A 12,544-nucleotide genomic window follows, 5' to 3' on the forward strand; every position below is an offset into this window, starting at 1 on the left:
TCACAGGCGAGAGAATGTTCTCAAATTTACAAGGTCGTTTCAAAGAAACAAAATCACCAGCCAAAAAGAGCATAAAAATTATATTTTGATCAAAGTGATAAATTAAAGAATGTATTGACATCAGACATACAATATTTCATCATCCTTATTCAAAAATTCCGTCTTACACGTAAAATTGTCCAGGTGAGAGAGAGAAGGAAAACAAAACATCTGGGCCTCATCAGGATCCATAAGCTACAACTGTATGCACCTCTCAAATATGTGCAGTGTGACACATTAATTGTGCCAAACTAAGCTCTTATTAACTAACAACTTACCGTAACAAGAATATCAATATACTGATTGAGGTTCGCCCCCCAATAAGGCAAAACATTTGTATAGATTTCATTTCATATTGCTAGTCGAGGTGAAATTTATAAAAGTCTCAACTCGACTCGTACTACTACTACTAGAATCTAGATCGTACTAGTGTTTCGCTGAGCGAAATTTATTTTGTGGTTTTTCAGCAAGTCGAAAATCTTAGAAGAGATTTTTAGAGTTCAGATTCTTTGTTTCATAAGATAAGAAAAAAGGTTCATTTTGTTAATTATAATATCAGAAAAGCTAGATATTCATTCTCTTTCAGCCTAAATGAAGCATTTAGGTATTTTATAGAAGGTGAATTGGCAATTTAAATATTTACAATATCTGTTGTATTTATGATCGATGTTTTTTATAGTAGGATTTGAAATGGCCTTTTCTTTGAGTATTTGTTTTTGAAGGACACCTTACTTTCGACTTCGATAATAAGCGAAGCCATTTTAGACACTTGTTCGTGTAGTCTGTCGAGCGTCAAGTCACTGGAGATGAGCTCTCCAGTTTTCCCAGTTTTCTCCGTTTTGTCCTGTTTTTACAGTGACACCAGTGAGCCCAGTGTTTCGGCAGTAAATTGCTTAGTTCCGGCCAAAGAAGTGAGTTTCTGATATTTAGATAAAGTTATGTTAAATGTGTAAATGATAAGTTGAATTTAATTCGTTCAACTTCAGTAAACATTGAATCGCACGTGTGAAAGGGAATCTTATACGTGTGGTGCTATGCCAGGGACATTACTGTATAATTTGTTGCCGTTTTGACGAAGAGTAAAAGTGGATATATGTAAAGGGGAATAAGAGAAAATGTCAATTTAGGTGAGATTTTGTCAATTATAATGACCTGCATTGTGTTTATTTAGTCATTGCAAGTGAAGTTTTGCTTTGAAATATTCATGTAGATTTCTGGATAATGTAATTTACAAGCAAGTGGTTTGTACTGTGCAGGGTGTAAATGTCACCTACTTATTATGCGCACAGCTACAGCCAAGCTTTATACATGGGGCTTTGCATATGTTTTGAGTTATCTTTGTAACATTAACAGAGAGTTATGTATCGTAGGTTTGTGAAGACTTATTGAGTATAGTTCTGATAAAGGTATTTAGTCACAATTGTAATGTGGATTATTAGGAACAAATGTTGATTTTCAGATTGGGTTGATATTTTGGAAAGATGTGATTTAAACACGTATAATGAGATAGGCTTTTGGATTTCAGCTGTGGCATTTATTTTCGTTAGGCATTTATAAAGATGTTTATGAAAGTATACATTTGTAGTCACAAATGTTGAGTTAGTTGCCTTTATTAATTATGCAAATACAAATGCATGTTTATGTATGGCTACCAAATCACAAGGTTCATGTTTAGAACAGTTTGGGTAATTGATATACAAGTGGTGTATATTTATGAGTACAAGTTCATTAAGTTGTATTAGAGGCACTCAGAAATAAGAAAACAAAGGAAACTTTTTCGTGCAATACTTATTAATTTATTGTATTTTCTGTGCATCTGATTCTCATTACAGATTGAATTTTGAGTCTGTGTTGTCTTCGACTCTTCATACAACTCTTCGTTTGAGGAAGCTAATAAAGACTTCATAATCCCATTTCGAGTTTGGAACTTTTGCAATTTGTTTCATGGTCAGCGTACCAACTAGTCTGCCATAAAATCAAGATTGGTAACCATTTATTACCTGTGAGCTGTGCGTACTAGTACTACATAGCTCAAGGAACCTTTCATTCAGTGAAACAAGTATTACCAGGCATTAAATTGATCATGACAGATCACACAGATAGACCTACAAAATAATTTGATATTTTGCGTTAATTAATGTCGTTTGACGGTCATGTTGATCCTGATTTTTCATGTCATCTTCATTCAAAATATGCAGAACCAAGATCATGCCAATCAACAAATAACTAAATCATCATCAACACTGAATTAGAGCATACTTAGGCGATTTAGCCTATGAAAACAAAGTGCTCAGCTTATGCCCCCCCCCCCCCCCCCCCCCTCCCCACAACTATTATCAAGGTCCCACCTATTGAAAAGAGTGTCAAGTTTTAAAGATTTCATTTGGACTCCACGCACACACACACACACACAGTTTACTTACCATCCGATGGCGAGGCTGCATCAGGAACAAATTTAAATGCTGAAGCGAACCGTCTGGATCCATTTATAATCGGAGCTGATTGAGATGCAGATAATTCCTGCAATGACATGGAAGTCAGCCTTCCAGCAATTTGCCTGAGCAGCGCCATGTTTACGGACTTGGGATCTAGACGAATCGACCCGTTGAAGTGCAAACTTGCGGAGGTAGCTTTGTCTTCAAACTCGCCCTTATTTTACAGCCACTCGTCTTGTTTTGCTTTTTTTTTAAACCTTAAAAATAAAACCCTTAACCCCCCCCCCCTCCCCAAGGGGGTGGGGGGAATAAGAAGAAGAACAACAACAACAACCAAACAAACACAATTTTTTAAAGAGAATGGAAACTGGGATAGAGAAATATTGAGGAAAATCTCACTGCCATACTTCTTTCATTAACGGAAAGAAAAAAAAGAGAGAATGAAGTAAGAATGAACCATAATGGAGAGTCATACCAGAGAATGACGAATGACAAATGAATAGGTCCATACTGATGATGACGATGGAATTAAGGATGATGGAGAGAACACTAATAACAAGAAAGGTGAATGATAATGATGATATTGATGAATAAGGATAAAATATAGTGATGAAGAGAAAGAGAATAATTATGGATGAAGGGCAGACTTGATGTAAAATGAAGAAGAGAGGGGGTGGGGGGGGGGAGAGAGAGAGAGAGAGAGAGAGAGAGAGAGAGAGAGAGAGAGAGAGAGGAAAGGAGGGACAGAGAGAGAATGAGAGAGAGGGAGAGAGAGAGAGAGAGAGAGAGAGGAGGGACAGAGAGAATGAGAGAGAGAGAGAGAGAGAGGAGGGACAGAGAGAATGAGAGAGAGAGAGAGAGAGAGAGAGGGGGGGGGGGAGAGAGCGAGCAATATATAGAATAATTGAGAGAACAGTGGCCAGGACAGAATGGATGAAAAGAGATAGGAGAGAATCAATGATATATGATTACAAATTAAAATGAAGGGAGTATATATTATGCATGGTGGAATAAATGATATTATGGGAAGAAAAGAAGCCTGGTCAATAATTCAAAGGAGGAATTGTGGATAAGGATCAAAGAAAAGGAAAGAATCATGATGAAGAGGAGAATTGTTGAAAGAAGAAAAAACGAAGGAGGAAAGGAAAAATCATTATAGAGATTCTGTCAATATAATGCAATTGGAGCCATGCGCCTTTGTATGCTTGGAAGTATATTCTGGTTGATTATTATCATAGAATGATGGAAAGAACGAAGGAGAGTTGATGATCAGAAAAATGACAGGAGATATAATCGTTTGATAACTAGATGATAGAGAAAATGCTGGAGACAATAATTATGATCAGAGATAATGGATAGAATGATGGAGAAAATAATGGATAGAATGATGGAGAAAATAATGGAGAGAATGATGGAGAAAATAATGGATAGAATGATGGAGAAAATAATGGAGAGAATGATGGAGAAAATAATGGAGAGAATGATGGAGAAAATAATGGAGAGAATATTAAAAGAAATTGAAGGAGAGATCGAGTGACGCATAGAGAAAGGAGAAAATCACGGAGAAATTAAAAACTATTGAGAGGATGATTATCTGAGAAAATGGAGATATGGCTGTTGGAAGAGAGACAAAGACAATGATGATCAGAGAAAATTAAAGGAAAGATTGAATGAAAGATATAATGATCGAGTGAAGAGACTAATGATCTAAACATTTGAAGGAGAGATTGAATGATGAAGAGAGAACGGACAGAGCCGATGGAAAAGTGGAGAGAATGATGAAGAGAGAATGAAATGAATGCTGGGGAGAATGATGAAGAGAGGGAATAAATTGAATGGTGGAGAGAAAGAAAATGAAGGAGAGAAAGAAAATGAAGGAGAGAAAGAAAATGAAGGAGAGATCAAATGATGAAGACAGAATGATGGAGAAAACTATTTAACTATTCTAGAGAATTGATTCTACAAGGTTCTTAAAAGTAAGCTATCCTGTTGATCTTAATAACAAGGGGCATGGTCTAAAGGGAATAGAAATACACACAAAATGATAATTACGTCAAGGAAATAGTGATAATGAATTCAAATGATAAAAGACATGTGTAATATGTTTCCTTGCAAAAGTATTTATTTGTGTTTGGTGGTGTCCGAAGAAGTGATATATCAAACAGTGAAATCAAATTACACACATGTACAAGACAAAATCAAGAACTGCAAAAATAATGTATCATATTACAATACTTGCATAAACATTTGTGTCTCAGAATCTAAACATTTACTGTCAATTTACATATTAACCAAAGTGGTTTAAACATAAATAAGGAAACATAAGAAGAACAGCATCTTATACTGATATAAGAATCACATGCATAACCATTTGTTATGTTCCACATTAAACAAAAAATTATGATACAATGATTCAAATCCTAATGCCATCTTATTAGGATTATTTGAGTGTAAGTTTTGAGAATTACTTCAAATGTCACAGACAAAAACACAGAAAAATAGAAATAATGATATTATTGAGTTATACTGAAGCAAATTCCTCTTTATATAGAGACCCTGTTTTTATTTCAGCCACTGTAAGCAAAAAAGACCACTTGGTTGATTATTACAATTTACATGTACAAGTACAACATTTTCCTAAATGATCATTTATCAAAACAAAGATTAAAAAAACTACATGTACATTGATTGTTCAACTATACTTACTCTGATACAATTTGATACACATTGATTACAGAATTTAACAAAAATTGGAGACTTTAGATACAGAAAGGTCATTATTTTCGTGATAGCTGTCCAACTTATCATTCTGGGATGAAAAATATAAGAATGATGTATGAACAAAACAATTAAGATTCCTTGTATAGAACATCAAAGGAAGAACACAGAAATTACAGCGAAAGATCAAGCCACATAATGTACATTTTAATGACTTACAAAATATACTTTTTTTTTTTACTATGGAATATCTTTTCTAGCAATATAGTTTCTTCTTATAAGCTGTTATTGATACAATATTTGAAAGACTGTTACATAATTACATATTGACAAAAAAAAAAAAGATAAAAATATGTAATTTTTATTTACACAATTACTCAAACTCTGTGCAGCATTTTGATCACAACAAACGTGATTTCACATCAACTCCAAACTGTAATTATTATATTGCAAAGAATTATGGAGATTGAGTTACCTACAAAACTGACATTGATTCATTTGTTATCTCAAGAATAGAATATTGGTGGAAGTGAACATTAACATCCCTCCCCCCCCCCCCCCCCCCCCTCTCAAGAAAAAAAAATTAAGTAGTTGCAAATTAACTCTAGTATGTACTATATCTCTGCTGAGAAAAAACCCTAACCCATAATCAGATATTTTTAATTCCAGCTCTAAAATAACGTACAAAATATGACCATACAATTTTTTTTAGGACGTTGCTTTGTCATCATATTCATAATATTCAGGGAAAATATCTATGGAGAGTTCAATTTTGTGTAAAATGTTCAGAATACTGTACATGTACTGAACACTGAGACTGAATTCACTGAATTAAATTTCATTTTGTATGTATTTCATCATTTTCTAAATCATAAGCATTTTTAGTACAGTAAGCATGATGGTCCTAAAATCAACTTGAAACGAAGCATTCTCTGCTCCTGATTCCTACAACTATAATCATAGCAGCTCAAATTGAGAGGCCCGACATTATCCTTCAGAGGTTAAATATTCAAAGATTTACAAGTGCAGGCACACTCTCCGCAATCAATCAGTGATAAGTTCACACTTATTGCATAGAAGGTGCACATCTGTACATTCCTGGAGAAAAAACTCTTTGATTTGGTCAACTAGATTCTTTTCTTGGAAGCCATTTCAAAATGAACAAATATATATACACACATGCATTTACTTCTTTGATATAGGTACTCAAACTATAGCTGCCACACTTTAAAATATAATCCGTACATACATGTACAGGTGTACATATACATCTTCAATCACTACCAGTTAACTCTATATTAGCTAGCTTCGACAACTAATGAAACACATAGTGGACCTCCACAACTCTCCCTACTGCATGTACATGTAGCTGAAACAAGCCAACGTAAGTGGCGCTCTATTTCTTACCAAAAGAGACAATGTAGTTTTGCCTAAATTGTCTTTTGTCACATATACATATCATTCCAATAATGTGGCAGTCAAGGACTTCAATCCGTTAGCAGATGAAGAGAGTTAAGAGGAAGAATATCCCTCACATTCAATTCCAACGGGGAGAACGTCATCTCACCTTGATATAAGATACATTTGAGTTGCACAGTGAACAGTAAATTATCTTATTTCCCCTGTTACAAGACAAAAAACGGAAAGTAGCTTAATTGATATTTTAACAAAATTTGTATGACTACTCAATATGTATCTTAAACTGCATAAATATTTGATCTTTAAAACTGTAAAAAGTAAAACAATGGTACTAGTAGTTGCATTAGTATAAAAAATATTTGTACAGGTATACTTTCTCTTTTTTTTTTAAATGTAACAGAAAATAGTACATACATGTAGTGTATGTTGATTGAGAACAATAAGGCTATTATAATGCCCTTCTGGCTCTAAACAGACAAGATATTCATTTGTTCTTTGTTTTAATAGCTCTGTTCCTTTATTATATAAGAAAAAAATGTTTCGATAAAAGTAGAAAAAAAATTGCATTTCAAAATGGAAGGCATGATTAAATTCTTATTAAAACCAACTTCAAGGTGCCAAGCATTGCAAAAATTGATTTATTACCACAGAAAAATCCTAAGAAATTGCTTCTAAGAGCAGCAAATCTTTTCCATATCATTGCATATATTTATACTGGAAAGCATGTGGTAAACTTGTTAATGTTTCCTTATACCAATGCCAAAGTATTGTGTATAGGTAGCAAGTATAAAATCAACCTATAACCCCTTACACCAAGAGCAAATCTGTCTCTCTTTACTCGACTACTACTCAGTTTTTCAGCTTGCATAATTGTCTTATATTCAGCGTAAACCCTGTTTGGAAGTATATCATATAGAAAACTAGCTTACAGTAAACATTATGAGACAGACTCTTGTACTGCACTCTTAAAAGTGCCTTAGCACATGTTTCAAATCAGCATAGAGCTTTTCAATCCTTGGACCTTTCACATATGGTGATATATAAATTTTTAATGAAAGATGTTTCTTTTTAGCATGATGAACTCTTGTATACAAAAAAGACATGATAAAATATAACTTTTACTCACAAAAAGAATCTACATGTAAGGTGCATCATTTATAACATACTATACCCTGTTTTAACTTCAGCATTATAAAAAAGATCTCTTTTAATATTAGTTCTTTAGTTACCATTATTATCAAAACACATGTAATAATAAACTCTCTTCTGTCATTAAAGATGAAGTTGAGTTCTGGTCATGCGATTGCATCGTGAACGAAACGGTGTGGAACCGACCAGAAAAGGTTGATCATCTGGCATATAAGAATTTGTGTGTATTGCAAGGTTCTGGAATCATCAAAATGATAAAAAAAATTGCCAAGTCTTGGTAAAGTTACAAACATTTGCACACAGAAAGATGTATATGGGACTACATGAACACGTGGCGTAAAAAGCCGCCCCCCCCCATTTTTACGATGTTACATGCATATTTAGAATATTAAGGCGTTTGAAGAGCCATGCTTTTCAGGGAACATGTCTTAACTGATGTTCTTCCACACTTGCATAATAAGAATGAGTAATGCTCACAAATTATTTTTCACCTCTTCCCAGAACTCAACCTTCTCTTTAATACTTTGGTCAATCATCAAGAAAAGAAACGCTTCTCTTTGCAGTGTTTTCATACAAAGAGGTACTTTCTAGTCTACATTTATATGAAATGTTACATTTTGATTGAAAATTCGCATAATGCACCATCATTCGCAAATTCACACATTTCAGTTTTCAATTTTCAGTTTAGATAACACGATTATTTCTTCTTCTGTTTTTGCTACAAGTTGAATTAAAGGTGAAATTTCATACCATTAAGGTTTGTGCATCAGTAAGAATATTTACTGTCACATGATCTTTCTACTTCACATGATTCTTGTTCATGTATGAAACAGTACATATTTCATATACACGCACATTGAATTCTTAAGACATAATGAGATCAATAACACTTTTCTGGTCCTCACTATATCATTGCACAATGGAAGAACAAGGGATTTTTTTCACCCCTCATCTTAGAAGTTCAAACAGAAGAAGGATATTTCCAAAGGCACTCTTTGATTCTCAAATACTTCCTGGTGTCCCCACACTGCAGATACAAAATGGCTGAATATCCATTTCTAGAATTCTCTACTTTGTTGCTTCTCAATTGGAAGTCCGGCAAATACTATTTCTCCTTCTAAATACTGTAAAACTAGAAACTTAGATGAATTCTAAAAGTGGTCCAGATTTTGCAATTTTTTCTGATTTCTCAAAATGCAGATAAATAATTACATAATTTCCTTTTACAGAAATCTATCTTTGTTTTCCATTCCATTTCCAGTTGGGCAGTAGTGTCTATCCTTTTGAATCCGCTTCTGATTACTGTAAAAACTAAAAATTTGCATCAATTTGGAGAATGGTCAAGATTCTCAGAAGTTCCATGCTGTAAATTATGAATCACAGTACTGAATTCTTCAATTATTATGAAGTTTCTTGCCATGACGAGGATCATCTTTTACGATTGATGATCAAAGTGTAAAGTCACAAGAGTTTCTAGTTTTATATTGAATGCCAATGAGACAAACTTCATGCTTGGAATCTGCTCCAAGGAGGGAAGGAGGGGGGGGGCAAATCTTTACCCTTTTGGTGCTGGATAGGATCATGTCGTAGCTGGTGGGGCGCTCTTGGACCGAGCGATGTTTGGCATCTCTGCCTGGTACCAGGCTTCAAACTCCTCCACCGCCATCCCAACAACCTTCTCTCGAACAAACTGTGAAAGAGATGACAGAGAATAAAGATTACTACAAACTGTATGTGTAAATCATGGAGGATACTAGATACAGTATGTATATAAATAGTAAAAAAGGAATAGGGAAGCTGAAGTTGAATTTGCTTTACCCCCACTGCCCACCCTGCCTTCCCTCCTCCTTCTCATATCATTTTGGGATTAAAAAAACAACAACTAAACATTCTCATTTCATCATTTAAAAGAGAAAGTTCACTCTTGAAGGAAGCAAACATTATAATGAGGCCTATAATTCTTTGGACATGCTATCTAATGGATAAGGTGATCTAACATTTGGTCCTGAAAAGCGCTATGTAAGAACTAGCTATTATTATTATTATTATTATTATTATTTGCTCTAGCAACAATTGCCCCAGGATTTATGTCATCAATAGTATACTATTAGGGTTTTAGTTTAGGCTAGGTCTAGGGATAGGGTTAGGTATAGTTTGGTACAGAGTTGAAGCTATTAATTGGTTAGTGTAGGAAATTTACAGTGGAGCAATTGTTGCATAAGAAAACAAATATATGTTGTACAACTCAATCCATTGATATTTACCTCTATGGCTGCACTTATATCTGGTGAACAGATCTCCCAATGTCTCAGACCAGCTAAGACATTGAGGAACTTCTGAGGTGTTGCTTTCCTACTCTCAATCTTCCCAAGGCTCTGTAGCTTGTCCAGTATGGCCATGCAAGGTCTGTCATTGCTGATATCAGCTGGAAGGTTCCGCACCAACTCTTGGTACCTGCGGGCATGGTTAAAGAGAAAGGAGTGTTTAGCATTTTCCTTTCAGTGCTCACTTAAAGAGGGTGTAGCATGGCAAATACTGATAAACGCCATCTACGACTTCTATTGGACAACTACACATAAATGAATGGACTTGATTAATGATCAGCACACGCTAGCGTTCGCGAAACAGCCCAAAGTTCTCCTCATGCTTTATTTTTGCGTATGTTGCACGCACGTGAATACTGGGGTCGCATCGTTCGTAGTCGTATTATACCCGATTAGCCCCGAGTCAGGCCACGGAAAAGACACAGAGGCTCGTCATGCTACACCCCCTTTAATAACCAGGATTTTCAAGCCCAAGCTGCAAGCATCTCTACCTTGCCAAAGATCACAGGACTCAGTTTGCAGACGTCACTGATCAGACCAAGCACTCCTGCTTCATAAGATAGAACTAGAAGCCATGGAAAAGTTAGGAACGGCCAATTCCTACACCTCCTTCTGTTTTACTCTAAATTGTTATGTTCTTGACCCTGTTTTCATATTCAACCTACGAACAGCAACTTCAGTATGAAATGAATTCAAATGTTGAAAGAATCAAACCCATTAGAACCCTTAATTTAAAGTGTACACGCATCTTAACTCATATCCTGCCATGAGACTGCTAACGCGCTACTGTTATAGTGCTCTGTGCACGCGAGCGCGCTATCGATTGATTGCTACGTTCATGCTAGCGAGCTACGTCTCGTCTGCTTTGTGCACGCTAGCAAGCATATGTAATAACAGTCATTGTTCATGCCCATTGCACCGTGCTGAGTGCTTTTGCAGCGCTACCATCGCGTGCATCAGATTATCGGCTTTGGATTACGTGTCTTTGTATACAACAGTCAGATTGGATTTTCTCAAGTAATTTAGCGATTTTTTTTTTGTAAAGATTTAAATAACACGCACTTGAACCAACCCTAAAATTAACTTGGCACACAGGAGATTTGTGGCTGGCACAAAAGGGATTAGCACTGTGGCACTGGGTGCATTGTATGGGTGGCAGCTTATAAGTTACGTTGAATTGTACATGTAGCTATTTGCTGCAAGATTTGAAACAAAAGTCATCGTAAAGAAACCAACATAATCATAACATTAAATACACTGATTTAACCAAGAGAGCTCATTCGACTCACCATTTGCTCTCATCTTCCAGTTTCTTCTTTCGTTTATTTTCTTCTGCTAGCAATTCATCTTTGTCCTGTCCGGCTTCCTTGAGTAAAGCCAGCTGAGAGCTGATGTGAACGTTGGTGCGGATCGATTGGAACTTGTTCTCACTCCTTTCAAGTCGCTTCCTGAAAAGGGCAGACAAGAGAAGGAATTCATAAGAAGCTGTACTTTACAGTTAACAATCAGCTGAGTAAAACTGAATTCTTTTCAACTGCCCAACAGTTGCACAGAGCCTTTCACAGAAACATAATTTAGCTTCATGATTGCAGAAGGGCAAGTAAGTTTTATTGTTAAGCCAACTTTAAAAGGTATGATTAACAGATAAAAGACAAAATAAAGAAAAGATGAACAAATAGGATTTGAGATTAGAAGAGATACTTCTAAAGAAAGAAGACCGTACTGATGAGGAAAGAAATGTACTTTGAAACTAGAAAAAAAAAGGGTACATAATAAGTTGACACAAAAAATTAAATATAATGAAAACCATTAATAAACATTGCCTATAATAATAATATTTAATTTTTATATAGTGCTTAATACAAATGTCTCTAAGCGCATAGATTGTGGCGTATCCAGAAAATTGTTAACAAGGAAGCAAAACCCTAGGGATGTGGTGTGGTGGGAGGAATCGAGGGGGGGGGGGGGGGTCCCCCTTTAATAGCACTGTGAAAGTTCACCGTTTCTCTTATTCTATGCGCCTTCAAAAGGGCAATGTGAAATGGAGGAGGATAGCCAAAATTATGGTGTGCATGTGCATGAACACATACGGACAAGATATGAAGAATCTCACAAAGAGTCAGAGAGAAATATTTAAAAGAAAAAGAAGCTGGAGAAGTAAAACAAAACAGGGGGGGGGGGGGGGAGGGCAAGAATATAAACACTATAAGCAGAGGAAGAAAAGCGGTGTAGGAACAGATATGACAAAGAGCAAGAAGTGTCTGTTACTAACTTTTCCATAGCTTCTAGCTTATCATGAAGCATGAGTGCTTGGTCTTCAGTGACGTCTGCAAACTGAGTCCTGAGCTCTTTGGCTAGGTAGAGATGCTTCCGGCTTGGAAAGACGGGCTTGAACTCCTGGTTTCTTACCGGAGCACTGAAAGGGGAAATGTCAAAGGTCAAATATGAAAACACTGAATT

At 35.6% G+C, this 12,544-nt stretch overlaps 2 protein-coding genes across 2 annotated transcripts in view; both read right to left on the reverse strand.

Moving 5' to 3' along the window:
- The window catches only part of LOC115928268 (2-oxoisovalerate dehydrogenase subunit beta, mitochondrial-like), a 50,970-nt gene extending 48,334 nt beyond the window's left edge, over positions 1 to 2,636 (reverse strand). The window contains 1 exon segment of the mRNA XM_030995333.1: positions 2,463 to 2,636. Coding sequence (XP_030851193.1) covers positions 2,463 to 2,610 — 148 coding nt within the window. The 5' untranslated portion in view covers positions 2,611 to 2,636.
- A 6,692-nt stretch (positions 2,637 to 9,328) lies between these two features.
- On the reverse strand, positions 9,329 to 12,520 carry LOC115928270 (coiled-coil domain-containing protein 60-like). Its single transcript, XM_030995336.1, has 4 exons — positions 12,357 to 12,520; positions 11,374 to 11,532; positions 10,025 to 10,214; positions 9,329 to 9,450 (listed from the first exon to the last, which is right to left on the reverse strand). Exons 1-4 carry the CDS (start codon positions 12,386 to 12,388, stop codon positions 9,340 to 9,342), a joined length of 492 nt encoding a protein of 163 aa, XP_030851196.1. The 5' UTR covers positions 12,389 to 12,520; the 3' UTR covers positions 9,329 to 9,339.
- Between the last annotated feature and the right edge of the window lie 24 nt (positions 12,521 to 12,544).

Source organism: Strongylocentrotus purpuratus, unplaced genomic scaffold (assembly GCF_000002235.5).
Source record: "Strongylocentrotus purpuratus isolate Spur 01 unplaced genomic scaffold, Spur_5.0 spur5_scaffold_21, whole genome shotgun sequence".
Taxonomy (NCBI): domain Eukaryota; kingdom Metazoa; phylum Echinodermata; class Echinoidea; order Camarodonta; family Strongylocentrotidae; genus Strongylocentrotus; species Strongylocentrotus purpuratus.